This window comes from Trachypithecus francoisi, unplaced genomic scaffold (assembly GCF_009764315.1).
Source record: "Trachypithecus francoisi isolate TF-2019V2 unplaced genomic scaffold, Tfra_2.0 Lachesis_group12, whole genome shotgun sequence".
Taxonomy (NCBI): Eukaryota; Metazoa; Chordata; class Mammalia; order Primates; family Cercopithecidae; genus Trachypithecus; species Trachypithecus francoisi.
The window spans coordinates 95,563,339-95,590,484 of NW_022681457.1; the positions used below are offsets into that span (position 1 = coordinate 95,563,339).

Consider the following 27,146-nt stretch of genomic DNA (forward strand, 5'->3'; position numbering starts at 1 on the left):
TTTGTTTAAAAGCTTGTTTGAACGCCTCTGTTTATGTATACTTAAAGACCCACTCTTAATTTTCAAAATAGCACATAAGTATTTATAATTGGACTTTTTTTTTTTTTGAGACGGAGTCTCTCTCTCTCTCTCTCTCTCTCTCTCTCTCCCCCTCTCCCTCCCTCTCCCTCCCCCTCCCCCTCCCTCCCTCTCCCTCTCCCTCCCCTCCCCCCTCCCTCCCTCTCCCCCTCTCCCTCCCTCTCCCTCCCCCCTCCCCCTCCCTCCCTCTCCCTCCCCCCTCCCTCTCTCCCTCCCCCCTCCCTCTCTCCCTCCCTCCCCTCCCCCCTCCCCTCCCTGTCGTTCAGGCTGGAGTGCAGTCGTGCGTCTCTCCTGCTTCAGCCTCGGAAGTAGCTGGGAGTACAGGTGCGTGCCACCACCCCTGGCTAATGTTTGTATTAGTAGAAACAGGGTTTCACCATGTTGGCCAGGCTGGGTTTGAACTCCTGACCTCAAGTGATCCTCCTTGCAAAGTGCTGGGATTACAGGCATGAGCCACTGCACCTGGCCTATTATAATTTTTTTATATGGAGAAGGACCGAGAAAAAAAAGTCCGAAGATGAAGCTCTTTGCATGTGGGAATTTTTAGTTTTGTTTTTTTTCGCATACAGGTATGGGCATGTGCACACACACACACTCTGTCTCCTTTTTTTCTTAATTAAAAAACCCACCATCCGGTTGCAATGGTTCATGCCTGTAATCCCAGCACTTTGGGAGGCTGAGGCGGTCAGATCACGAGGTCAAGAGATCGAGACCATCCTGGTTAACATGGTGAAACCCCCTCTCTAAAAATACAAAAATTAGCTGGGCATGGTGGCGCGCGCCTGTACTCCCAGCTACTGAGGAGGCTGAGGCAGGAGAATTGCTTGAACCCACGAGGTTGCAATGAGCCGATTTTGGGCCACTGCACTCCAGCCTGGTGACGGAGCGAGACTCCATCAAAAAAAAAAAACTACCTCCTGCACAGTCTCTCCCTTTTCTTATGCCTCTCCCCACTCCTTTTTTTATTTTTTATTTTTCAAACTTGGAATCATACTATAAGTTATTTTATAATTTGCCTGTTTCACCCTAACAGCCTGATCCTTTTCCTTTGTCATTAAGTCTTCTCCTACAGCCTGGTTTCTAATGGCTACATAGCACTCTTTCATACATACGGTATTTAATGGACATAATTAGAACCGTGTTGCAAGGCATTTAGGTTATCTTTGTTTTTGTACTATTTTATGCATGTATAATACTGTTGAATATCTTTTATATGAATTTTTGTATACATTTCTTTTTACCTTAGGGCAGATTCCTGCAAGTAGACTTTGGGAGTCAAAGCATATACACGTTTTAATGCTTTTGCTAGCTATTCCATTACTTGGTAAACTATTTGTGTTTCCACCTGCTGTGTTTAAGAGCTCCTATTTTTCTTTTTTTCTTTTTTTTTGAGATGGAGTCTCGATCTGTCTCCTAAGCTGCAGTGCAGTGCAGTAGCACGATCTCAGCTCACTGCAACCTCTTCTTCCCGGGTTCAAGCAATTCTCCTGACTCAGCCTCTCAAGTAGCTGGGATTACAGACGCCTGCCACCACAGCCTGCTAATTTTTGTATTTTCAGTAGAGATGGGGTTTCACCATGTTGGCCAGCGTGTTCTCATACTCCTGACCTCAGGTGATCCACCCACCTCATCCTCCCAAAGTGCTGAAATTACAGGCATGAGCCACCACATCTGGACAAGAGTTCCTACTTTTCTGAACAGTGCCCTTTGTTATAACTTTTTTAACTATTTTTTCTAATTAAAATGTTTAGAATTATGTATAAGGAAATCATCTGACAGTCTTTAAGGCTCGTCTATTTAGCCTATCAAGCATAACAAATTCAAGAACTTTTTGGACCAGGTGCGGTGGCTCACACCTCTAATCCCAGCACTTTGGGAAGCTGAGGTGGGCAGATCACTTGAGGTCAGGAGTTTGAGACCAGTCTGGCCGGCATGGTGAAACCCTGTCTGTACTGAAAATACAAAAATTAGCTGGAGGCCGGGCGTGGTGGCTCACGCTTGTAATCCCGGCACTGTGGGAGGCCGAGGCGGGCAGATCACAAGGTCAGGAGATCGAGACCATCCTGGCTAACACGGTGAAACCCCATCTCTACTAAAAATAAAAAAAAAATTAGCCGGGCGTGGTGGCGGGCGCCTGTAGTACCAGCTACTCAGGAGGCTGAGGCAGGAGAATGGCATGATCCCGGGAGGCGGAGCTTGCAGTGAGCCGAGATCACGCCACTGCACTCCAACCAGTGGGACAGAGCGAGACTCCATCTCAAAAAAAAAAAAAAACTTTTTGACTCACTAGAGAATAAATGTAGGTTAATTGTAGATCATTTAGATATTATGAAAGCATAAAGTGAAAAGTATTAAGAATCTTTTTAAGATAGGTGAGGTCTTACATGCAATTTTGTGTCACACTTTTTTTACTTAATTTATCTCGTACTTTTTTCTATTACATTAAAATCTTCCTTATTAATGAGTTCATAAAATCCGTTATATGGGCATATTATGATTTACCCAACCATTCCTCTTATATTGTCTACCTTTTTTTTTTGGTCTCCTAATTCTTGCTGTTATAAGGAACCCTGTGATGGGTATTATGTGCATAAAACTTCGTTTGCATTTTTATTATCCCTTAGTATATATGGATTCTATGAAATAAAATTCATGTGTCACAGCAGGAGTGAACATATTCAAGTATCTCAGTGCATTTAACCAAATAACTTTCCAGAAAAGCTGCACCAGTTACACTTAACACCAGCAGTGTATGAGCATGCCCATGTGGCAGCCACCTCAACAGCATGGAGCACCCCTGTTGTGCTTGCTGGCGGGTTGTGGTGGCTCACGTCTGTAATCCCAGCACTTTAGGAGGCCAAGGCGGGCAGATCTGAGGTCAGAAGTTTGAGACCAGCCTGACCAACATGATGAAACCCTGTCTCTACTAAAAATACAAAAATTAGCTGGGCAATCCCAGCTACTCGGGAGGCTGAGGCAGGAGAATCACTTGAACCTGGGAGGCGGAGGTTGCAGTGTGAGATCACACCATGCACTCCAACCTGGGTGACAGTGAGACTCTGTCTCAAAAATAAAAAATAAAAAAATGTTAATTTACCGAGTGAAAAATAATCAAGAAGTTTTTCTTGAATGAATAGTAAAGAATGAGAAATCGGACTATGGATTAAGTAGCATGCTATCATTGTTTTTTAGTAATATAACTATTACAAATGTGATCAAATTTTTTTTTAATTAAAAGTCACTTTTTGGCCGGGCACGGTGGCTCAAGCCTGTAATCCCAGCACTTTGGGAGGCCGAGACGGGTGGATCACGAGGTCAGGAGATCGAGACCATCCTGGCCTACACGGTGAAACCCCGTCTCTACTAAAAAATACAAAAAAAAAACTAGCTGGGCGAGATGGCGGGCGCCTGTAGTCCCAGCTACTTGGGAGGCTGAGGCAGGAGAATGGCGTAAACCCGTGAGGCGGAGCTTGCAGTGAGCCGAGATTGCGCCACTGCACTCCAGCCCGGGTGACAGAGCGAGACTCCGTCTCAAAAAAAAAAAAAAAAGTCACTTTTTGAAGTCAACTTACCTCCAAAAAAGTATATTACTTTTTCCCCCCAAGACATGGGGGATTTAATTTTTTTCTGTCATTTTGAAAAATCAATGCCAAGAGATAATACCATATTGAGATTTTTGACCAAATGTTACTAGCATAAATTGCCCTGGTTTAAGACCTCCACTCCTTGGTTCTTGGTTCCTTCAGTTTGTGGTGTGAATAAACATCATTAGTAATTATTTGACTAAGTCATTTAAAACCCCTATTCTTCAGTTTAACTTACTGTTTAGCTCCTCGCTTTCTCATTGAGGTATTGTATGAATTTAAGGGCCATGTGAAATATTTGTCCCTTCTTAAAAGATAGGCACAGGATATAGACTGGGTAATAAAATGTGGTTTGGGTTTCTAGTGTTTTTTATGCTTCCAGGTACCCAGAACCGCAAATTGTACTTTGAGCTCCTCAGAAGAAAGGTGCTCCAGGCATCTAAGAGAATACCGTTGGGGTGATACTTACAAATTTGTAAGCTAACACTGAAATCTTAAAACTTTAAAAATATTAATGCATTTGTGTGATTTATTTTTCAACTGAGTATATCAAAGCACTTTATAAACAAGTGTTGTCCGTAGTTTGTACTGATGGGAAACTGAGGCATGGGGTGATAAGGTGACTGGCCCAAGGTTACAAAATGAGTTTTTGACAACTCCGGAAATAGAAGATTTTTAAAATTCACATATTAGATATATATGGGCATTGGCATTCAAAGCTTCCCTCATGCTATTTCCTTTAGTCCTGTCCTTTGGGGACTTGCCTTCAAGGGTGAGAGGGTAGTTCAGGTTTCCTGGCTTGTTCAGCCTTTAGTCTCTGTAGAGGCTTCCAGCAAGCTGACAAGTTACTGCCAAAAGTGAGACAGATGGTATTTTTTATGATGTTGTCCTTAGTTAGAGACTGTTAGTGATTCTTCTCCTCAGGCTACTCTTTGAAAAGCTGTAAGGTGGTATCAGCTTTATCATGGTTGGCTGAGGAAGGATTTGTACAAGTAAATGTTCTCTGCCCTATTGTCATTCCTAGGGTCATCTGGTCTTGGAGTATCCTGAAGTTGAGGGATTAGATTATGCTCTGAATTGGTATGCCCAAAGTTTGAGGAAATGTTTTACTTTTCTGTGTGTTGAGATGAAAGTCTCCCAGGCTAAAGATTGCTGAACTGCACATAATGCCTGAAGAAACACTTGAAAGGCACTTTATTTCTCCCAGGTCCCCAACCATGGGTTTAGGCTTTTATGCCAGAAAGGGGACCTTCATGAACAAAGACCCCCAAGACCTAGAGAGAAGAGGAAGTCTGAAAGAGGGAGGTTTGAATTCAGCCTTCAGGAAAGAAGAGGGCAGAGCAGGAGGCTCAGGCAAGGGAGTCAGGAACCACAGACCAGAAGCATGGACTTGGAAAGGTTTTCATGTAATTGAAATGAAGCTATTGATTCATCCATTTTAAAAGAATTTGAAAAATTCATTAAAATATTAGTGGCATCCACTAATTAATAAAAGCATAGGGAGTGGCATCTTTAAAACCAAAAATGAAAATGAAGAAACAGACTCCAGCCCAGGGACCAGGGGCGATTATGAGGGACATGGTGCCTCATACAGCCAAGATGATCCAAGAGGCATCATCTTTATGAAGCTTTAACACCTGGCAGCCTGCTCATTGTGTTGTTTAAGAGGTAAGTATGAACTGGTTTTGTTCGTAGCTTTTGTGTGGAATCAGGTAGTGCTGTCTGCAGAGTGTAAACCTTTATTTCATTAAGTAGGAATAACAGACACGGTAATTCTGTATTAAATCCCAAGAGTTTTATTCTAAATTGGTAATGTGACTTTCATCTCTGGAGTTTTTTCAGATCGTTTTTAATTTGTGGTTGAGTCTCCATGAACTTTTAGTGTGTCATCAGGGAATAGTTGATTCCCCTTTTTTGAAACCTTTGAATTTCATTTACCCTTAGTGTTCAAAAGTATCAGAAAATTGAAATGGATGCAGATGATTTGTATCTGCCCTCCCTTTCAGGAAAGCCATGTTGACTTTAAAATATCAAAAAAGTAAGTTCAGTTATGATTGCAGGGGGTAATGATAGTTTGATCTACAAACTATTTGCAGTGTAAAAGTGAAATACCTTAGCTGACTTAGTTCATTTTTGAAAGTTTTGGATAGCTAAAACAAAGTTGGCAAATAGGCTCATAGAGCAGTTACGCAGTAAGACTAAATTCATATTTGATACAGATTCCTCTCTACCTCCCATTCTGGGAGGATTTAGTTTTACTGTTTGGTGTTTAGGATAATGATTGTTCTGTTTTTCTCAACCCACTATGTGAATATGTTTTCTGTTAGAGATGGGCTGTTATCTGCAATGTGGACTCAATACCCTGGGCTTGAGTTTGGTTATTTCATCATTAGAGATTTTTTTTCAGCAGTTGGTTTACTTTATGAGAAAGGATCATGAGTTTAATTTTCCCAGTGATATATTTGTGTTCTCATTGTCAAGATAAAAGTTTCTTAATGATTTGTTATCTTTTTCTATTTTCTTAGACTAGTATTAAAATTTTGGTAGCATATGGGTTTGGTTCCACTTGTAGAGAATAAATGTTCACAACTTACTGGTGTTAGCACACATCACATGCAGAAATGGTGTTTTCTTGCCACTTACTCTTTCTCATGAGATGCTTATATTCCTGTGGGCATTTGTCTACCACACTACAGCACATAATTTGATGAAACATTTTCTGTGCAAGAGCTTGCGTTTCTCCAACTCTGGTTTTATGGACCACTTCTTTTCATTGGTGTATAGAAGGCGGTTAGAACGTGGTGGTAGAATGCAGGTTTTAGGTTACCTGGATGTGAAGAATCCCAGGTCTTTGGAGTAGCTTTGGAAGTTACTCAACTCTTCTAAGTTAGTTTCTTGATCTGTCAGATGACAGTAAACCTCAGAGTTGTGAAAATTAAATGGATATAATGTGTATAAAGCACTTAGCATAATGCTTTATACATCGTAAAATTTTCAAAAATAGGAGTAGTTATTACAAAGAAATTTGAAGAAGAGGCCTAGTGGGCTGCATGTTAATAATAGTTTGTAGTTAATGAAAATTAAATCACAGCATCTTAGGTGTTTATCATCTGCATAGTACTTTCCTGGTTGCTGCTTTAATCTTTGTATAGTTGAAAGTCTGTAAACTTTCTAGTATTCTTGATTTCTGGCCCATTTCCCCCCTACCATTCACACTTATATTTTTTGGTTCGAGTCACCATTCCTTGCAAAACTAATTAAATACATTCCTAAACACATGATATTACCAATATTCATTCACATCCACCATGTCTAGGTCCAAGTCTTCGTCTTCTTTATGCTAGTCTAATTTTTGCTGAGCCTTAGAACCAAAGACAGACTCCAGGGGTTGATATGGGACCTCCAGAATGGGGATTGCACAGAATAATCTTATTTTTCCTCTATTCTTCTAGTCTGTTATGTTCTGAACCCACACATGTTTTCGGAAGGACCAGATGGCTGACACTGGCTAATGGGAACCAAAAGACGAGTGAAAGTAACCTGGTTGTCACATACCCCCAGCTTAGAGGTGCTTCACCCTGCCCCAAGGTCAATTTCTATTTTTTCTAGAGACTTTATCCCATTATATCAAAAACCTTTACTACAGCCTGACTTATCTGGAGTATCATTAAGTCAAGCAGCAGCATTTGTTGAATGAAAAAAGATTGTACACAGGACTGGGAGAGAAGCATCTGCCTTTAAAATACAGTAGAAAGCCGGGCATGGTGGCTCACGCCTGTAATTCTAGCACTTTGGGAGGCCGAGGCAGGTGGATTGCCTGAGCTCAGGAGTTCGAGACCACCCTGGGCAACATGGTGAAATCCTGTCTCTCCTAAAAAAAAAAAAAAAAAAAAGTACAAAAATTAGCCAGGCGTGGTGGTACACACCTGTAGTCCCAGCCACGCTGAAGGCTGAGGTACAAGAATTGCTTGAGCCCAGAGTCAGAGGTTGCAGTGAGCGGAGATCGCACCGCTGCGCTCCAGCCTGGGCGACAAGGTGAGACTATGTTTAAAAAAAGAAGTATAACCTTGTGGTTTAGAGCTGGGGTTTTTAAGAGTCATGGGTCTGGGTTCAAATCTAGCTCCTCCACTCATGAGTTCCTTGACAATGAGCAAGTTGCTTAGCCTCTCCAAGCCTCAGTTTCTCATTGTAAAATGGGAATAATAATAATACATTCTTCACATTTGATATATGAATGAATGAAATATTATGGATAGGCCGGGCGCGGTGGCTCAAGCCTGTAATCCCAGCACTTTGGGAGGCCGAGACGGGTGGATCATGAGGTCAGGAGATCGAGACCATCCTGGCTAACACGGTGAAACCCCGTCTCTACTAAAAAAAATACAAAAAAATTAGCCGGGCGAGGTGGCGGGCGCCTGTAGTCCCAGCTACTCGGGAGGCTGAGGCAGGAGAATGGCGTGAACCCGGGAGGCGGAGCTTGCAGTGAGCTGAGATCTGGCCACAGCACTCCAGCCTGGGCGGCAGAGCGAGACTCCGTCTCAAAAAAAAAAAAAAAAAAAAAAAGAAATATTATGGATAAATTATTTACTGTTCCAGGCACTGTGCTAAATAAGTAGCCAACAGATACTAGCCTTTGTTGTTCTTAGTGAAGAGGTCATAATCAAAAGAGAAGGTAAGCACAAAGACAAAAACAAGGCTTAAAAAGCTACAGAAACATGACTGGGTGCAGTGGCTCACTCCTGTAATCCCGGCACTTTGGGAGGCTGAGACAGCTGGATCACGAGGTCAGGAGTTCGAGACAAGCCTGACCAACATGGTGAAACCCCATCTCTACTAAAAATATAAGAATTAGCTGGGTGTGGTGGCATGCGCCTGTAATCCCAGCTATTCAGGAGGCTAACGCAGGAGAACTGCTTGAACCCGGGTGGTGGAGGTTGCAGTGAGCCAAGATCGCACCATTGCACTCCAGCCTGGGCGACAAAGTGAGACTCCTTCTCAAAGAAAACAGAAACAAAAAACATAAAATTGAATAGAAGTGCTAAAGCTAAAGAAAGTCCTAAAATAATTGGAATAGGCACATTTTTTGAGGCTTCATGAAAGAGGTAATTCTCAAGCTTATGGAAGAAGATTGGTATAATTCAACTTGTGTAGTCAAGGTGTTCCAGGTTTAGAGAGTGACATAAAGATACTTAGGAGTCATTATAGGCTTCTAAACAAAAAAATGATTTAGCAGCAGATTTTTCCTGATACAATACAAAAGACAAGTTGACTAAGTAAAAATAGCTCTAGCCTAGAATTATATAAATTAATCCAAATGGTAGAGACAGCCCTGAAGGCCCAGCAAATGAGAAAACTGCAGAATTTGGCAGTAGACCCAGTGGGTAACCAACCAATAAGGTATAGTCAGAAGTGATTACAAAGGTGTTGGGAGCAAATTAGATGGTCAAGGGATCTGGAAGAGAGACATCATGAGGTAGGTTTTCTTCTTTGAAGGTGGGGAAAGATCAAGTGCAGACTGAGCTGTGGCCAACGTTTGCAGACCAGGAATCCACACTAGCTCTAATCAGAGAGCCCTTGGTGTGCGGGAACTGCCAGTTTGCCGGCGTGAAAAGAGTCCCAGACTGGGTAATGGTGAGCCCTGAAGTCGCACCCCAGCTCTGCCACTCAGTGAGCACGGGTAAGTCATCCACCTCCTCCAGGTGGCCTTGATGGCCCTCCCTCCTCTGAGACTAAAGAAAGAGAGGCCACGATGCCCAGAGCAGCCTCCTTCCTGTCTCAAGAAAGGAAAGGATCTCAGGAACCCATTTCATGTGGTAGCAGCTTTTAGTTGTGGGTTTTAAACAACCCTCTGTTGCCAGGAAAATCAAATTGCAACCATAATTCCTGATCCTAAGCAGTAAATGTGACATTGGTTAATTCTTCTGTGAGGGCCTGAACGCTGGTTCCCTGGAATGTTGCAGACCTTTGGAATCGGGGCAGTTACACTGTTCTCATTCACAAGCTTTTCTCTGAGTTGTCCTCTTCTGAGCACTAGAGTTGGTTGCAGAAGTGTCTTTCTACAGTTGGCCAAGCACTTTTTGCAGACAGCAAGAATTGCCATTTTTTAGTACTGTCCTATCAGTGTGTCCTAACTTTTTACCTCATCAGACCAAGTTGGCTGAAGCATAGGACATCACTGAGTGCTTTGAAAGAAAGCTGTTTGATTCCTGTTCACTGAATGCCATTTCTTTCAGGGTAGATTTGAGGGCTTTACCCTTAAAGTACAGTGCTACTGACTCTAGATTGAGGGTTCAAGCCACCCCATGGGTTAACTTCAACAGATGAAAATTTTTCCTTGGCTACAGCAACATCCCTAATCCTGACCAGCCATGGAGAGGTTCGGTTCTTACAAGGAAAATGAGTGAATGTGGGAATGGCTCACCACATTGTGAAAACAAAACTCACATCCTGCTGATGGTTGGCTGAGGACTGTCATGTCCACATACAAAGAAAAGCATGTGGCACAGTTTTAGGACAAAGGTGAGCAGAGATCCACCGTGGAAAGGGGCATATTTTCTTATAGAGAGACCATCCAAGGCATGCCCCTCGGTAAGCAGTGTTGGTGGGTGACCGCGGTCACACGCATGGAGGCTTGCTTTCCCCTGCTCCTCATACCCACTCCCTAGCAGTTTCTGGTATTGAGCACCCCCTTAGTCATGCCTTGCCCAGTTAGCCATTGATCAGCCTGTTTCCAGAGCAAGTCATGGGCATCAGATTGCAGACAGGACTTTGTCTCCCTGTTCAGTGAAGATGTTTGGAAGACAAAAGTGACCCTAAGCTGTTCTGAAAAGGGTTGAGATAAATCCTCTTCAGTAGAACATGACAGAGCAAAGGGCAGACTTGATGGTGTTTGGGACCATTGGTATAGGCTGTTAGGATCAGGAAAAGCATATTTAGCAAGGATACAAACTCAGATGATAATTCTTGCCTGAAGAAGTGTGGTTAACGTTTCTAAATTTGAAGTCTTAGAGTACCTTAGTTTTAAAAATATGTCATTCCAGTTCTGCCTTTTCAGAATTCTGACTGATAACCTGAGCAGTACATCAGCTGTTGAATGAGGAAGATGAGTACATTGGCAATGGGATAAGAATGGACTAAAGTTTAGAGCAGCCCATGTAATTCAGTGTGGCTTTTGTTTGTGGTATCCAGATACCTGTCCATACTTGGTAAAAATTATGGTGCCTGCCTTTTTTAGAGGGAAAATGACAGTAACTTCCCCTCATTCTTTTGACTAGGTTTGTCAGGATAGGATGTGACCAGAGGAAAATAGTTTTGGTAAAGACAACACAGTGCTTGGGATCAGATGAATTTTGGATTTCAGATTTTTTTTGGATTTGGGAATGTTTGTATTGTACTTAATGGTTGAGCATTCCTAAAACTGAAAATCCAGAATGTTCTGGTGAGCGAATTTGAGCATCTTGCTGCTCAGAAAGTTTCGGATTTTAGAGCATTTCAGATTTTGGATTTTCGAATTCAGAATACTCAACCTATTGCAGAGAAACATTGAAGAAAGGAGTTTCTTCTTTTACTTGAAGGGTGTTGTATATTGAATAGTGACGTCATGCTTTTTATTCTTTCATATGCATAGGGGAGGAAGATTGAAAGTGTATTGCAGGGCTCTTTGTGTTTCTGTCAATCCATGCTGTGGAGGGGTTTTTACATTTGTCTTAGATTCTTCTGAATTCCTGCATCCTATGAATTATTGAAAGATGTTTTTTGTTTTTAATAGAGCAGAAGAGGAAGGATTTCTGCTGTTAGAATTAGAGAAATTTATCTCTTGGGTTGTTTTGTGAGGCTTACTCACAAGTCACACCAAAGATGCATGTACATATATGTACACATATGCATACATATAATAGTATGTATACATGCATGTATGTATTTTATATTCCTTTTTACTCTGACAGAGGATTCAAAAGGAGATTCCTTTCTGAGACAGATTTGTTTCACATTACTTGCTGCAAAGCACAAAGGGAGTGTTAAGCTTGGCTTTAAAAGGCTCTAGTGTTAGTTACCAGGAAGAGCTTTACTTTGTCGAAGGCACTAATTAATTTAGGAACAGTTGAAGTGTTTAAGCTAAAATTGGGACCTATACATAAAAGGTATTTTAGACAATAAAAATTTATCCCTTTTCACCTGTTGGTGTCTGGTGGTACCATCCTAGTCCAGGCATGTCAAATTTTAGAGTTTAAATTTTCCATTTTTGAAGCCCATCACAGTGGTATGTGCCTATAATCCCAGCTACTTGGGAGGCTGAAGCCACAGGATCCCTTGATCCCAGGAGTTCAAGTCCAGCCTGGGTAACATATTGAAACCCCATTTCCATTGTTAAAGGAGCACTAATTTTAACACGTAACCTGTCATACTTTTGATGTTAGTTATAGCCTTGGAGATATGCAGTAGCTCCCTCATTTCATGAATAAACTAAGACCCCAAAGAAATAAAATGATTTAAATTTGCTGTTCAAAGTTTATAGCAGAACCAAGACTAGAACCCAGGCCAGTTCTTGCTGCTTCAGTCTTAATAGTTAGGGAGTTTCAGCCCTGGTGTCAAACCACAGGTTTGAATGCCAGCTCGGCGGGGTTTTTTAATGCAAGTTATTTAATACTCTGTGCCTCGGTTTTTTCATGTGTAAAACAGAAATAATAGTACCTAGTTGAAGGGTGCTATGAATATTAGCTATGATACCATTGCTTAATATAGACAGATTGTTTAGTCAGAGTTAGGTAACATTTTATTATCTAGTCTTCCTGTCTTAATTTATTTCTATCTTACTCACTCTATTTATTGAATGAAATTAAGTCATTCTTCAAGTAAAGCAGATATAGTAGAAACAACCACACTTATCTGCTCTTTGCTTTATTCTCAGAACAAGAGTCCCTATCAGGTATGGTTTGTTGTATGGGAAGATGTTTGTTTTAATCTTCCAAACCCACTCAGCAGAGAGAAGTGACAGTCAGTTGCCTGATTTGATCCTTGAACTGAACTTTGATATGTTTCGAATAGATTTTTTTCACAGAATAGTAGCCAAAATTTTTCTGTAAAATAAATTTAATCTCAAGTCAGCTAATTTAATAAATGTTTTGGATACCCCCAAACAAGGCTTACCAAGTGACCCACTTGTTGGAACTTTTTAGAAGTAAATACTGGGGAAGGAAGGCTTGTAGGAAATTTTCTGTAACATTACCAATTGTCCCTGTAACTCGAGGAATTTGTATTGGCAAGATATGCCTTGCTTCATTCTCAGCTTGCAAAGAAAGATTCATCTGTCTTAACATTAATTTTTATTTTTAAATTATCCTGCCTCCACTGAACAGATTGTCACTGCTTTCTCTGAAAGGTCAGGATAAGTTCTGCATATGAGCCTTGGAACAGGGTGATCTTTGAGTCTGGGAGAATGTATGACCACATAGGTCTGACAGAAGCATCACTTGCCATCAGCGGCCACTGGGCTTTCTGTTTCAGTTGACCTGCAGAGCTTAAGGATGTTGCATTCTGTGACCGCCTGCTCTGCCCAGTAGTTGTAACCCTTAACTATTTTAAGGAAAACAGTTGGTGATTTTCCTGTGGTTTGTTTAATCCTCAGGATTCTGTGGTGTCCTTCTAAGATCACATTAGATCAGTCCTGGTCATTGAACAGTGCCAAGCCAGAGTGTGACTCGAAGGGAGTGGAGGCCATTCCTTCATGCCCAGGCCGAATGTCCCTCCTCCCTCTGCATGGCATCAGGCTCTCACATGCTACCAAAAGCAGTGATGCTGTGGATAGAGCAGACTTGGGACAGAGCAGTCTTGACAATTAAATTCAGGAGGGCAGTTTTATTATTGTTACTGTTTTGAATCCATCTAGAGATAAACCAAAGTAGAAAATAGTTGAGTTGTTTTTTTATTTGCCTTAAAAGAAGAATTTTCTCTGAAAATAATGTAGTTTTCCTAATGATCCATTCTAAGAAAGGAAAAAGCAGCTACATTATATTATCTATTACAGGTTTTTAGTCACTGTTAAAGCACTTTTGTACATAGTAAGTCAGTGATTTGGAGAGGCTTTACTTGCCTTGTCTAAGATAACAGCATATTCAAAGTCCTTCTTATTAAGCTGCTCAGCAGTTCTAGCCTATGGAAGCGTGAAAGTATGTTTTAGAGACTTCACAGCCCATAAATTGAGCCAGGTGGCTTCTGAATTGTGTTACTGCAAGACACTTCCTGTTAAATAACTGGGTGTGTCTCTATTATATTTTTTTTATGGAGTTGACATTCAGTGCCAGGCAGACATTTCAACATAAAGAACCTCCAGCGTTGTTACCTACACATTGTAACCTAGCACGTTGTCACCTTGAGAGACTTGTATGAAAGAAACTCTATAGTAAAGGAAAAATTTCGCAGTTCTGAGTTCTCACTTCATTAACATGTAACTGAGTACAGCATTACATTCTAAAACTGGAGGCTGGGCGCAGTGGCTCATGCCTGTAATCCTAGCACTTTGGGAGGCCCAGGTGGGCGAATCACCTGAGGTTTTGAGACCAGCTTGGCCAACATGACAAAACCCTGTCTCTGCTAAAAATACAAAAATTAGCCAGGCGTGGTGGCGTGCACCTGTAATCCCAGCTAGTTGGGAGGCTGAGCCAGGAGAACCGCTTGTACTCAGGAGGTGGAGGTTGCAGTGAGCCGAGATCGCGCCACTGCGCTCCAGCCTGGGCAATAGTGAGACTCCGTGTCAAAAAATAAAATAAATAAATAAGTAAAGTGGAATCATTTTTTGTTAGCAGGCTGGGTGATCCTCTGACAAGTCCTGTAACCTGTTTGTAGTGTCAGTGTGTTTAAATGCAGAGGAACATTGGTCAGTGTGTCCCCGTGTACACACAGCCTTATTAGAGTTTAAATAAATTGCTTGTAACTTTCTTTTCTGGTTAGTTATGATCAATAAGATGGTTTTGGTTTTTAAATATAGGCAGTGGTCACAAAGCTGGACTTTTCACAGCTGTGTCAGACCAAACTAAATATTTCTTGAAAACGTAATTTACAGGGCATTTGTATAATCTTGCTTATAAGTATCTTTCAAATTTTGCACTTTAGTTATATAAATTGTACTCTTTAATAGGCATTAATAGGATGGGGGGATTCTTTTGGATATATATGTTAAGCTACCAAACCTCTTGGCTGGAAAGATATAGCAATACCATTTAAAGACGTTTGCACGAGGTGTATACAGATTTCAGAGAATTCCAGCCTATTCTAAAACTTCATGGAAATGAATTTGGAATCTCACAGGGAAGTAAATAGCTCCAGTCTTTTTTTCACTGATAATCACATGTGACAGATGTGTTTTACGTAGAGTAACAGGAACCTTAAAAAAAAGTTTTTTTCTTTCACATGATTTAACAGTTATTACACAGTGCCTGAATGTAGGTCTAATTGTTCTCTAAGATACCACTTTTAAAGCTAAAAAAGATGAGTTTTTTGTGGTGTTTGAAAGAGCGTTATGTATCTTGTAGCGTTATATATTTTGGATTCTCATACCAAGCATCCCTGTCTTTGCAGTTGCCACCAACTACTTGGGAAACATAAGAAGTGTCCTGTGTGTGTAGCCAGCCTCCTCCTAGAAAGATAGGAGTCTACTTTGAGAAGTCTCCCTACCTCTTGCAGTGCCTGTTGGCACAAAGCAAAGTGATTTCACCTAAAGAGAAGACAAAGCTGATCCTTAGTTTGCAAAATCCACCTAACCTTTGCTAAGCATGAACCTCATTGCTTTCTCTTTAATGTTAGTGAAGCTGGATGTCAAAATGGTACCAACCAGTATTTTCTTTGCTCTCTTCTAGATATGGTTTTGTGGAGTTTGATGATCTGCGTGATGCAGATGATGCTGTTTATGAACTGAACGGCAAAGACCTTTGTGGTGAGCGAGTAATTGTTGAGCATGCCCGCGGCCCACGGCGAGATGGCAGTTACGGTTCTGGACGCAGTAAGCATTCAAAGGGCATACTTTTATCAGTAACGTGCTTTTATTATCAAATGCTAATTATTTAATTAATTGATATTGCATTTAAATGTATTGATGTTTAAGCTATTTTATAAATTATGTGTCTTTTTAAAAAATGTAGAATTACAAATAAGCCTTTGATAATGTTTAATTTTAATTAAATCAATGACAATTTCTTGTTTGTAATACTTTATAAATATGTTTAATGATGTGTGTTTGTGTTGTTTTTTTTCTCTGTAATGCAATTGTTTAACATAGATTTAACAAAGACCTCAATGTTTTAATTAAAAGAATCCTTTGAGGCTAAGATGACTGCCTGTTCCATTTGCTGACCTTGGGTTACCTTTCCATGCGTGGCTCTTTGAACCATTGTGGCCCTTGGCTGACCAAAAACAGGAAGCCATGTGACGACCGCAACCTTTCCCCATTAGACCTGGGTGGTGAGGATCCCAAGGGTTAGACACAGATGAGATTAAACTGAAATAGGTGCCTGAAAATCTTTTTTTTTTTTCATATAAAATATTCACAAAATTTTTAATCACTGTGAGTAACACCAGTAACTGATTAGTAATTTGATTACTTATTTCTAAATTGTTAAATTGTTAATAGTTTTTAATTTATGCATGTTAATCTTAAATATAAATATTAATGAATATGTATACTTACAACTTTTTAAATTAAATGTTTATATTTAGCTGATTGCTTCTTTAAAAATCTATTTTAGAATTAAGGATGGGAATAGAGTTAAAACGTGCTATTGTTTGGGGTGGGGGTAAATAATATATTTAAGGGGGGGATGTGTGCTGTGTCATTTTTTTTCCTTTTCCTCCACTGAAATAATCTTATTTATTTGAACCTTCCAAAGGTGGATATGGTTATAGAAGAAGTGGCCGAGATAAATATGGCCCTCCTACTCGCACAGAGTACAGACTTATTGTGGAGAATTTGTCAAGTCGGTGCAGCTGGCAAGACCTAAAGGTTTGGGCCCCTTAACCTTTTGGGGTAAGGTTGGGCAGGAGTTAAAGTTGGGAAACAGGTAAATTTGTGTAGGCCTAGGCATACCCAAAATATAATGTTATATGTGTGAAAGCCTGCACACAGCTGGAAGTAATTAAAGGTTCCATATGAGTACAAAATATATCAGAATTATACTTCCACTGAACATTGTGGGACCATCATTCTAAGGACACATCTGTGAGTTTGTTTGGTTTTGTTTTGTTTTTTGTTTGTTTTGTTCGAGACGGAGTCTCACTATGTTGCCCAGGCTAGAGTGCAGTGGCGCCTTCTCGGCTCACTGCAACCTCCGTCTCCCGGGTTCAAGCAGTTCTCCATCTCAGCTTCCTGAGTAGCTGGGATTACTGGCACCCGCCACCACGTCCGGCTAATTTTTTTGTATTTTTGGTAGAGACGAGGTTTCACCATCTTGGCCAGGCTGGTCTTGAACTCCTGACCTTGTGATCCACCCACCTCAGGCTCCCAAAGTGCTGGGATTACAGATGGGAGCCACCGCATCCAGCCTGATTTTGTTGTGAGACAGAGTCTCACTCTATTGCCCAGGCTGGAGTGCAGAGGCACGATCATGGCTCAGAGATTGGTTGTCACTGTGTTACCTAGACTGGTCTCCAACTCCTGACCTCAAGTGATCCTCCATCCTCAGCCTCCCCAACTGGTGACATGACAGAAACTTGGCCCAAATGTGTTATATGAAATTTCCGTCTGTAAAAAATGTTTGAAACCACTCTCTACTTAAAAAGATACAAAAATTAGCCAGGCGTGGTGGTGGGCTGGGCACCAATAGTCCCAGCTACTCGGGAGGCTGAGGCAGGAGAATTGCTTGAACCTGGGAGGTAGAGGTTGTAGTGAGCCAAGATCGTGCCACTGCACTACAGCCTGGGCAATAGAGCAGGACTCTGTCTCAAAAAAAAAAAGTTACAGGAAGATGCCAGTATAGGTACTCACCAGTCAGTAAAATGGTTGAAACCACCAGTGTTTCTTGCAGCATTTGCTGTAATATGCAAATTCACATCAGCTTCAATGTGTATCCTTACTGGTGAAATTGACAGTCTGACCCATGTTCTTTCATAAGGTTTTTGATGGAATATTTGTCCTGAAAGAGTTTTGGTGTCAAAAATTAAGATTCATTGCTAATGTTGGCCATCCAGTGTAGTGATTCCAGCTTTTTTTAATTATTATTTTTTAGACAGAGTCTCTCACCCTTTCACCTAGGCTGGAGTGCAGTGGCGCCATCTCAGCTCACTGCAACCTCTGCCTGGGGTTCAAGTAGTTCTCCTACCTCAGCCTCCTAAGTAACTGGGATTACAGGCGCATGCCACCATGCCCAGCTAATTTTTGTATTTTAGTAGAGACCGGATTTCGCCATGTTGGCCAGCCTGGTCTTGAGCTCCTGACCACAAGTGATCCACCTGCCTTGGCCTCCCAAAGTGCTGGGATTACAGGCGTGAGCTACCACACCCGGACCCATTTATTGACAACAGTGTTTTTAATCTCAATAGGGAAGAAAAACTTACTGAGCAGTATCATAATCTGAATGGTCTTAGGAGGATGCATGAAACAGGTGTTTTGTCTTCCTTCTTGCTTTTTTTGGCCATATTTAAACATGTCATCTCTAGCAAAATGAGTGAGTGTATTTAGGTTCAGGAAAGAATAGTTAGGAATCCTTTACATTTGTACAGTTTTAATGTAAAGCACTTCTATTTTCCCCCCCCTTTTTTAAATTTAATCCCAGCAACCTTCAAGTAACAGATGCAGAAGAGCTGGGACCAGGACTCTTAACTCCCAGTTTTTTCAGGTGCATCGTGCTTATTGTCAGCACCGTAGTAGACCTTTACTGAATGTCTGCCAGCACAATTCTGCTTGCTGAAGGAATGACTCCAGTATTCTGAGAGTTAGGGATTGAACATCATGGATAGAAACTGGAAAGCTACTCTCTTCATCAGTAGAATGCTAACTCGTCATGTGGTGTCACTAAATGTAATAGTAAATTAACTTCGTAGAAAACCTCTTAATTTTTTTGTTAAAACAGAGCCTAGTTACTGTTGGGGGAAAGGCTTATGGGGTGCCTGTATAAACTGGCCATAAAAATATGGGACAATAAGTTGTGCAAAGCCACAAGAGGCTTCTTGTGGGAGGAGGAAAGCCTTATCGCCATTATGTTCCCATGCTCTGAGCAAGACTTGCTCTCTTACCCATAAATACTGTGTTCAAGGAGAAAGACACTCCTTTGAAGCATTGGAATGTGGCCAGACATGCAGCCTCCTAGTTAAGCCCGCTCCCACCAGCTACTCTGATAAGTTAAAGATATGCTGTTTGAGCACAAAGGAGATTCATTTAAACCACCCTGCTATAGATTATGCGTATGACACACTGCCTGCCTCCCTTTCACCGTTTTGCCCTAAACGTCGGCTTCTTAGATCTAAGTGATTGTACTCAATAAATAGTGTGGAGACCAGAACTCTGAGCCTTTTGCAGCCTTCATTTTGCAGTTGGCCACCTGACCCCCACTCTTTATGCAGTCTTAACCTCTCTCTTCTCATTCCTTCATTGCCACCAGACTTTGGATGTCCTATGGGTGGTATTGAGGCTGGTCCCCCACAGTTACCACCCTTGGTTGGCTCTACACGTCTGTACCTTCAGAGAGTTCCATTCTCAGGAAACGAGAGTAACAGATAATTGAGCAGATTTCCTAGCTCTCAAGCTGGCCAGCCTAGATAGAATCCGGGCTCTGCCACTAAGGTCACTTACGTGACCCTTAGCAAGTTACTTACGTCTTATGTCTCATAGTCCTCAACTATAAAATGGAGTTAATATTAATTTCTACTCAAGGTTATTGAGATAATTTAGTGAATTTTTTATATAAAAAGCCTAGAATAGTTTCTGGCACAATGTATGTTAGCTATTTATCAAGGAAATACAAAAAGAAAACAAATTAGGGGATATTAGTAGTTTAAAAAATAAATTTTTTTTTTTTTTTTTTTTTTTTTTTTTGAGATGAAGTCTTGCTCTGTCGCCTGGGCTAGAGTGCAGTGGCATGATCTTGCTCACTGCAACTTCCACCTCCTGGGTTCAAGCGATTCTCCTGTCTCAGCCTCCCAAGTAGCTGGAATTACAAGCGCCTGCCACCACGCCTGGTTGATTTTTGTATTTTTAGTAGAGACAGGGTTTCACCAAGTTGCCAGGCTGGTCTTGAACTCCTGACCTCAGGGCTATGCCCACCTTAGCCTCCCAAAGTGCTGGGATTACAGGTGTGAGCCACTGCGCCTGTCCTTATTTTTTTGTTTTGAGGCAGTGTCTTGCTCTTTACCCCAGGCTGTAGTGCAGTGGCACGATCACGGCTCACTGCAGCTTCAACCTGCCTGGGTTCAGATGATCCTTCTACCTCAGCCTACTGGGTAGCTGGGACTACAGGCGTGTGCCACCACACCTGACTAATTTTTTAAATTTTTATAGAGATGGGGTCTTCCGTGTTGCCAAGGGTGGTCTCGAATTCCTGGAATCAAGCAATCCTTCTGCCTCAGCCTGTCAAAGTGCTGGGATTACAGGCATGAGCCACCACATTTAGCCCCAAAACTTTATTTAAAGGAATAATTTAATGTGTATTTATTGTCTCTCCCACCCACCTAATATGGCTGGTGCTTTAAAGAACCTCAGTACAGCCGGGCGCGGTGGCTCAAGCCTGTAATCCCAGCACTTTGGGAGGCCGAGACGGGCGGATCACGAGGTCAGGAGATCGAGACCATCCTGGCTAATACGGTGAAACCCCGTCTCTACTAAAAAAATACAAAAAACTAGCTGGGCGCGGTGGCGGGCGCCTGTAGTCCCAGCTACTCAGGAGGCTGAGGCAGGAGAATGGCATGAACCTGGGAGGTGGAGCTTGCAGTGAGCTGAGATCCGGCCACTGCACTCCAGCCTGGACGACAGAGCGAGACTCCGTCTCAAAAAAAAAAAAAAAAAGAGTAAACTTTATTCTGTGGAACGCTGGCATTTGTTAAGAAAAGAAAAGTTCACTCAGATCATTGCATTCGATATTTTAGCAAAACATAATATAGTCACGCTTTTTTTTCTTCAGGATTATATGCGTCAGGCAGGAGAAGTGACTTATGCAGATGCTCACAAGGGACGCAAAAATGAAGGGGTGATTGAATTTGTATCTTATTCTGATATGAAAAGAGCTTTGGAGAAGTTGGATGGAACTGAAGTCAATGGCAGAAAAATCAGATTAGTTGAAGACAAGCCAGGTTCCAGACGACGCCGGTCCTACTCCAGAAGCCGGAGTCATTCAAGGTACTGTTGATGTCTTTTGTGTATTGGAGCTCACCATAAATTCATTATTGAGCACATAGATAATTTATTTACATTTTCCTGTTGAGTTCTTAATAACATGATTCCATCTGGTTCAATAACTTAGAATTTTGAACTGAACATTTATTTGTAAAACTCTTGAACTCTTAGGTCATGAGTACAAATAGAAGTAAAGTCCCTTCTCTCAGAAATCAGAGGCCTTGCCGGGCATGGTGGCTCACACCTGTAATCCCAGCACTTTGGGAGGCCAAGGTGGGTGGATCACCTGATGTCAGAAGTTTGAGACCAGCCTCAACATGGAGAAACCCCGTCTCTACTAAAAAATACAAAAAAATTAGCCAGGCGTGGTGTTGCACGCCTGTATTCCCAGCTACTTGGGAGGCTGAGGCAGGAGAATTGCTGGAACCTGGGAGGCAGAGGTTGCGGTGAGCCGAGATCGCGCCATTGCACTCCAGCCTGGGCAACAAGAGCGAAACACCGTCTCAAAAAAAAAAAAACAAAAAGGGAAGTCAGAGGCCTCCTTTCACATTTCTTGGGATCCCTAGATCCTACTACCTTGGTTGAGGGCACACATGGAAACTTTGTCTTATTTAGCACCTGAACAGGCCAGGCACTGGGCTAAGCATTGGAAAGGCATTATAAAGAAGACAAATGGCCAGACGCAGTGGCTCACGCCTGTAATCCCAGCACTTTGGGAGGCTGAGGCGAGTGGATCACCTGAGATCAGGAGTTCAAGACCAGTCTGGCCAACGTGGTGAAACTCCATGTCTACTAAAAATACAAAAGTAAAAAAAGAATTAGGCAGGCGTGGTGGCACACACCTGTGGTCCCAGCTACTAGGGAGGCTGAGGCAGGAGAATCGCTCAAACCCGAATCCAGGAGGCAAGGGTTGCAGTGAACAGAGATCATGCCACTGCACTCCAGCCTGGGCGACAGAGAGAGACTCCGTCTCAAAAAAAAAAAAAGACAAATATGGTCCTTGCCCCCCTGAAACTCAGTCTAGTGTAGAAGATGAGTATTGAATAAACCATGCCGTTGTGACAAGGACATGCACACAGCACAGTTAGTCTGAAACAGCTGCCCTAAAGACATGCTATAGAACGGAGCCCTGATGGATAAGACAGAGATGGTGAGCAGAAGACAATGCCTTTTTTTTTTTTCTTTGAGACGGAGTTTCTTTCACTCTGTCTCCCAGCCTGGAGTGCAGTGGTACGATCTCGGCTCACTGCAACTTCCACCTCCCAGGTTCAAGCGATTCTCCTGCCTCAGCCTCCTGAGTAGCTGGGATCACAGGTGCACACCACCAGGCCTGGCTAATTTTTGTAATTTTAGTAGAGACAGGGTTTCACCATGTTGGGCAGGCTGGTCTCGAACTCCTGACCTCAGATGATCCACCCACCTCGGCCTCCCAAAGTGTTGGGATTACAGGCTTGAGCCACCGCGCCCGGTGAGAAAATGCCTGTCTAATGCCTGTCTATCTAGCAGAGAAAAGGGTGTTTCTGAAAGCCTGGGGGCAGGAAAAAGTTTTCCAGAGTAGAGAAGCTAATATAGAGAGGTAATGGGAAGAGTGGCTTGAGATAAGGCAGAAAAGGACCAGATACACTGACCATTAGGCCAGAGCAAGAATGGAAGAGTAGTAGGAAGTCATTAGAGACTTTTCAGGTTTTGTTGTTTAGTTCTTTTGACTTTTTATTCTGGAAATTTTGAAATTTATATATGAAGCATTGGAGAAGTCTGAATTGCACCTCACACTCCTCCAGCTTTAGTAGTTTTTATTTTGCCAGTCTTGTTTCACATCACCCCCTCCTGCTGCATTGTTTTAAGGCAAGTCTAGACATCCTATCATTCTACCTGCAACTGCAGTCAGTTGTAGAAATTATGATACTTTGCTCCTAAATCCTTCAGCATGTGTCTCCAAAAATGAGGAAAACCACAGTTCTGTTTTTTTACCTAAGAACATTAATAGTAATTCCATCAAATTACTAAATTTCCAGGCCATATTTATGTTTCCTCAGTTACTCCATGGATCTCTTTATAGTTGGGTTTTTTCTTAATCAGGATCTAATCCAGTCATGTAGTACAAGGGGTTTTTAGTAGTAAAACCTCATGTAGTCACGCTTTTAGTCTAGAGCAATTCCCTTCATTACATTTATTTTGCTTAGGTTTGGGTTTGTTTGTTTGAGACAGGGACTCTTGCTCTGTCACCCAGGCTGGAGTGCAATGGCGCCATCTCAGCTCATTGCAACCTCTGCATCCCAGGTTTAAGCTATCCTCCTGCCTCAGCCCCCCAAGTAGCTAGGATTACAGGCGTGAGCCACCACGCCTGGCTTATTTTTCTTATTTTTTTAATAGTATCTCACATTCTGTATTTATCTGTTTCTTCTTGGTATTATTGAACTTGTATCTTACCCCCTGAACTTCCTGTATACTGGAAGTTAGGTCTGGAGAGGTGTGATTGAAATGCAGGTTCAACATTTTTAGCAAGAATACTTCACAGGTGATGGTGCCTGGGCAGCTTTGAAAGCTTCCCTCTTTCTGTCATAATGAGATGGTCTAGGCCTATCTGTGTGCACTTCCTGCTTTTATGCCTGGAATCAGTCATTTTCCCAAGGAGTCCTGGTTGGTAGAAAATAAGAACCTACAGTCTGGATGCATTTAAAAAATGTTGTAAAGCTTGGATTGTCGGTCTCTTTAAAACAGCTCTCGTCAGAGTGAGATGAATAGATCCTGAAGGGGAAAAGTATATGCAGAAAGGCTGGTTGTTGAACAAGGGGAGACATGATGGTGGCTTGCCCAGGGAGGCAGCAGCAGAGGTGGAAAGACTGAAGATCAGGAGGCATGATCATGGGTGTGTAAGGGGATAGGGGAAAGACGAGGGAGTCGAGGATTGCTGTGATTTCTGTTACGAGGAACCATATGAATAACAGTGGCATCAGTGCACATAAGGAGCTCAGCAAAAGGAGCAGGTATCAGGGGCAGTTAGAATTTTAGGAGCTGGTAAGAGGTTCAGGTGAACTATCCAGATGGAAGGTTTGCAGGTGACTTCATCTGTGAACCTAGAACCCAGGAGAGAGTTTGTGCCTGGACACAGCCAGTGCTGTACATATTGAAAAAATATCTTGGCCGGGCGCAGTGGCTCATGCCTGTAATCCCAGCACTTTGGGAAGCCGAGGCAGGTGGATCACCTGAGGTTGGGAGTTCAAGACCCGCCTGACCAACATAGAGAAACCCCGTCTCTACTAAATACAGAATTAGCCGAGCATGGTGGCAGACGCCTATAATCCCAGCTACTCGGGTTTCTGAGGCAGGAGAATCACTTAAACTCGGGAGATGGAGGTTGTGGTGAGCTGAGATTGCGCCGTTGCACTCCATCCTGGGCAACAGGAATGGAACTCCGTCTAAAAATATATATATATATATATATATGTCTTGATTGATGCTTATCAGCTAGACTCTTGTCAGCAAGTGTTAAAAAATATTTTCTCCCCCTAGGTCTCGCTCTCGAAGCAGACATTCCCGTAAGAGCAGAAGCCGAAGTGGGAGCAGCAAAAGCAGTCATTCTAAGAGTAGATCCCGGTCCAGGTATGTCTTCCATGGTATAAGTGGAGGTGGTCAGCAGGTAATGCCTGTACCCTGTCTCACTTTTTTTTCTTTTTTTTTCTTTTTTTTTTTTTTCTCAAAGAGACGGGGTTGGTCTCTGTCACCCAAGCTGGAGTCCAGTGGTACAATCATGGCTCACTGCAACTTCACCCCACTGGGCTCAAGCAAACTTCCACCTCAGCCTCCCAAGTAGTTGGAACTACAGGCACATACCACCACACTCAGCTAATTTTTTAAATTTTGTAGAGACGGGGTCTCACTGTGTTGCCCACGCTGATCTTAAACTCATGACCTCAAATAGTTCTCCCAGACTACTGCGATTACAGACATGAGCCATTGTGCACAGCCTCACTTAGATTTCAATCATGTGACCAGTCTTCCTTCACCTCTGCTTTTCCAACTCCCCCCCAGCCCCCAAGACAGAGTCTCGCTCTGTCACCCAGGCTGGAGTGCAGTGGTGCGATCTCTGCTCACTGCAACCTCTGCCTCCCGGGTTCAAGCGATTCTCCTGCCTCAGCCTCCTGAGTAGCTCGGATTACAGGCATGCGCCACCACGGCCCGCTAATGTTTGGTATTTTTTAGTAGAGACAGGGTTTCACCATGTTGGCCAGGCTGATCTTGAACTCCCGACCTCGCGATCTGCCTGCCTTGGCCTCCCAAAATGCTGGGATTACAGGCGCAAGCCACCGCACCTGGCCAGTTTTTCCAGCTTCTGATTGGCATTGTGGGGGTTCAGAAAGCAATCCTCAGCCAGTGCCAGCCATGCCTTATATTGGGGGGTGTAACTCCACATGTATGCCCTTTGATCTTTTTATCTCCTGATAGCATGAAGTCACATGTGACAAACAATATCCCATGTCTCCTCAGGTCGGGCTCCCGCTCCCGGAGCAAGAGCCGGAGCCGAAGCCAGAGTCGGAGCCGGAGCAAGAAGGAGAAAAGCAGGAGCCCCAGCAAAGACAAGAGCCGCAGCCGCAGCCGTAGCGCTGGCAAGAGCCGCAGCAAGAGCAAAGACCAAGCTGAAGAGAAGATCCAAAACAATGACAATGCCGGGAAACCCAAGAGCCGGAGTCCTAGCCGGCATAAAAGTAAGAGCAAAAGTCGGAGCAGGAGTCAGGAGAGGAGAGTGGAGGAGGAGAAGCGAGGGAGTGTGAGCAGGGGCAGGAGCCAGGAGAAGAGCCTCCGCCAGAGTCGGAGCCGGAGCCGGAGCAAAGGGGGCAGCAGGAGCCGGAGCAGGAGCCGCAGCAAGAGCAAGGACAAGAGGAAGGGCAGGAAGAGAAGCAGGGAGGAAAGCCGTAGTCGCAGCCGCAGCCGCAGCAAGAGTGAGAGGAGCAGAAAGCGAGGCAGCAAGCGAGACAGCAAGGCGGGCAGCAGCAAGAAGAAGAAGAAGGAAGACACTGACCGCTCCCAGTCCAGATCTCCATCCCGCTCCATGTCAAAGGAGCGGGAACATGCCAAGTCTGAATCCAGCCAGAGGGAAGGTCGAGGGGAGAGTGAGAATGCTGGCACCAATCAGGAGACCCGGTCCAGGTCGAGATCCAATTCCAAATCGAAACCAAACCTTCCATCAGAATCACGCTCCAGATCAAAGTCAGCTTCGAAAACCCGATCTCGGTCCAAGTCTAGATCCAGGTCTGCTTCCAGATCACCCTCCCGATCTAGATCTAGGTCCCACTCAAGGTCCTAACTGGCTACGGCCACAGCTGGAACTACCCGAGAAATCTTTTGTACATGTTTGGTAGCCGTAGCACAAGTGATTGGAGTAGAACATGTCACTGCTGTACATTTTTAACTCCCCTAATGGTGTGTCTATAATTGTTAAATCTAAGTGCTTCCTCTCAGTAAAGCCTCCTGGCGCCAGGCCTTCCTGCTCGACTGAAAAAAATTTTCTCTTTGAAAATTCCCTTTTACTCATGGCCCACGGTAGAAGATCCAAAACGCCTTGGCTTTCAGGCCTGGCCTTTCCTACAGGGAGCTCAGTAACCTGGACGGCTCTAAGGCTGGAATGACCACGTAGGTAGGTATGGTGAGTTCAACCATTTTTGCTCTTGAATTGATGCCCTTCGATGTATGCCATTTAGTGAAAGTGCTAAGTCTTAAGTTTCCTACCACTTTGGTTTCATATTTTTGGACTTAACAAAGTTGTGAATAGCACAGTCGAGGAAAATTGATACCTGCAGTAACCCATAGGAAATAAACTGTAGAGTTCCATATTCTGGTATTGTGATTATATTGTTTTATATTAAAAAAGAAAAGAAAAGAATTTTTTTTAATTTTATTTTTCCCCGTCTTGCAAAGTATAGTGACCCCTGTTTCCATTAAATTTGAATAAAGACTATTTTTGCTTGACAAAATTTCATGGTGCTTGAATTGAAGTTGTACTTTCTGATATATCTTGATATGTTTTTTCTTAGCATAAAAAGTTCATGTGTAGGCCAGGGGCGGTGGCTCACGCCTGTAATCCCAACACTTTGGGGGACCGAGGCGGATGGATCACAGGTTCAGGAGTTCAAGACCGGCCTGACCAACATGGTGAAACTCCATCTCTACTAAAA

The 27,146-nt window shown here is 42.8% G+C and overlaps 1 protein-coding gene across 3 annotated transcripts in view; it reads left to right on the plus strand.

The window, feature by feature from the left end:
- SRSF4 (serine and arginine rich splicing factor 4) overlaps nucleotides 1-26,941 on the plus strand; it is a 33,184-nt gene extending 6,243 nt beyond the window's left edge. Inside the window, exons 1-7 of one of the 3 annotated variants that reach the window (XM_033227435.1) lie at nucleotides 3,695-5,330; nucleotides 7,115-7,250; nucleotides 15,515-15,657; nucleotides 16,541-16,653; nucleotides 20,762-20,976; nucleotides 24,487-24,576; nucleotides 25,462-26,941. In XM_033227435.1, the coding sequence (XP_033083326.1) occupies nucleotides 7,174-7,250; nucleotides 15,515-15,657; nucleotides 16,541-16,653; nucleotides 20,762-20,976; nucleotides 24,487-24,576; nucleotides 25,462-26,278 (1,455 nt within the window). In that variant the 5' untranslated portion in view covers nucleotides 3,695-5,330; nucleotides 7,115-7,173 and the 3' untranslated portion in view covers nucleotides 26,279-26,941. Of the gene's footprint in view, nucleotides 1-3,694; nucleotides 5,331-7,114; nucleotides 7,251-15,514; nucleotides 15,658-16,540; nucleotides 16,654-20,761; nucleotides 20,977-24,486; nucleotides 24,577-25,461 lie in introns of those variants that run through there. The other 2 variants (XM_033227434.1, XM_033227433.1) reach the window with 2 other exon arrangements.
- Nucleotides 26,942-27,146: the final 205 nt, after the last annotated feature.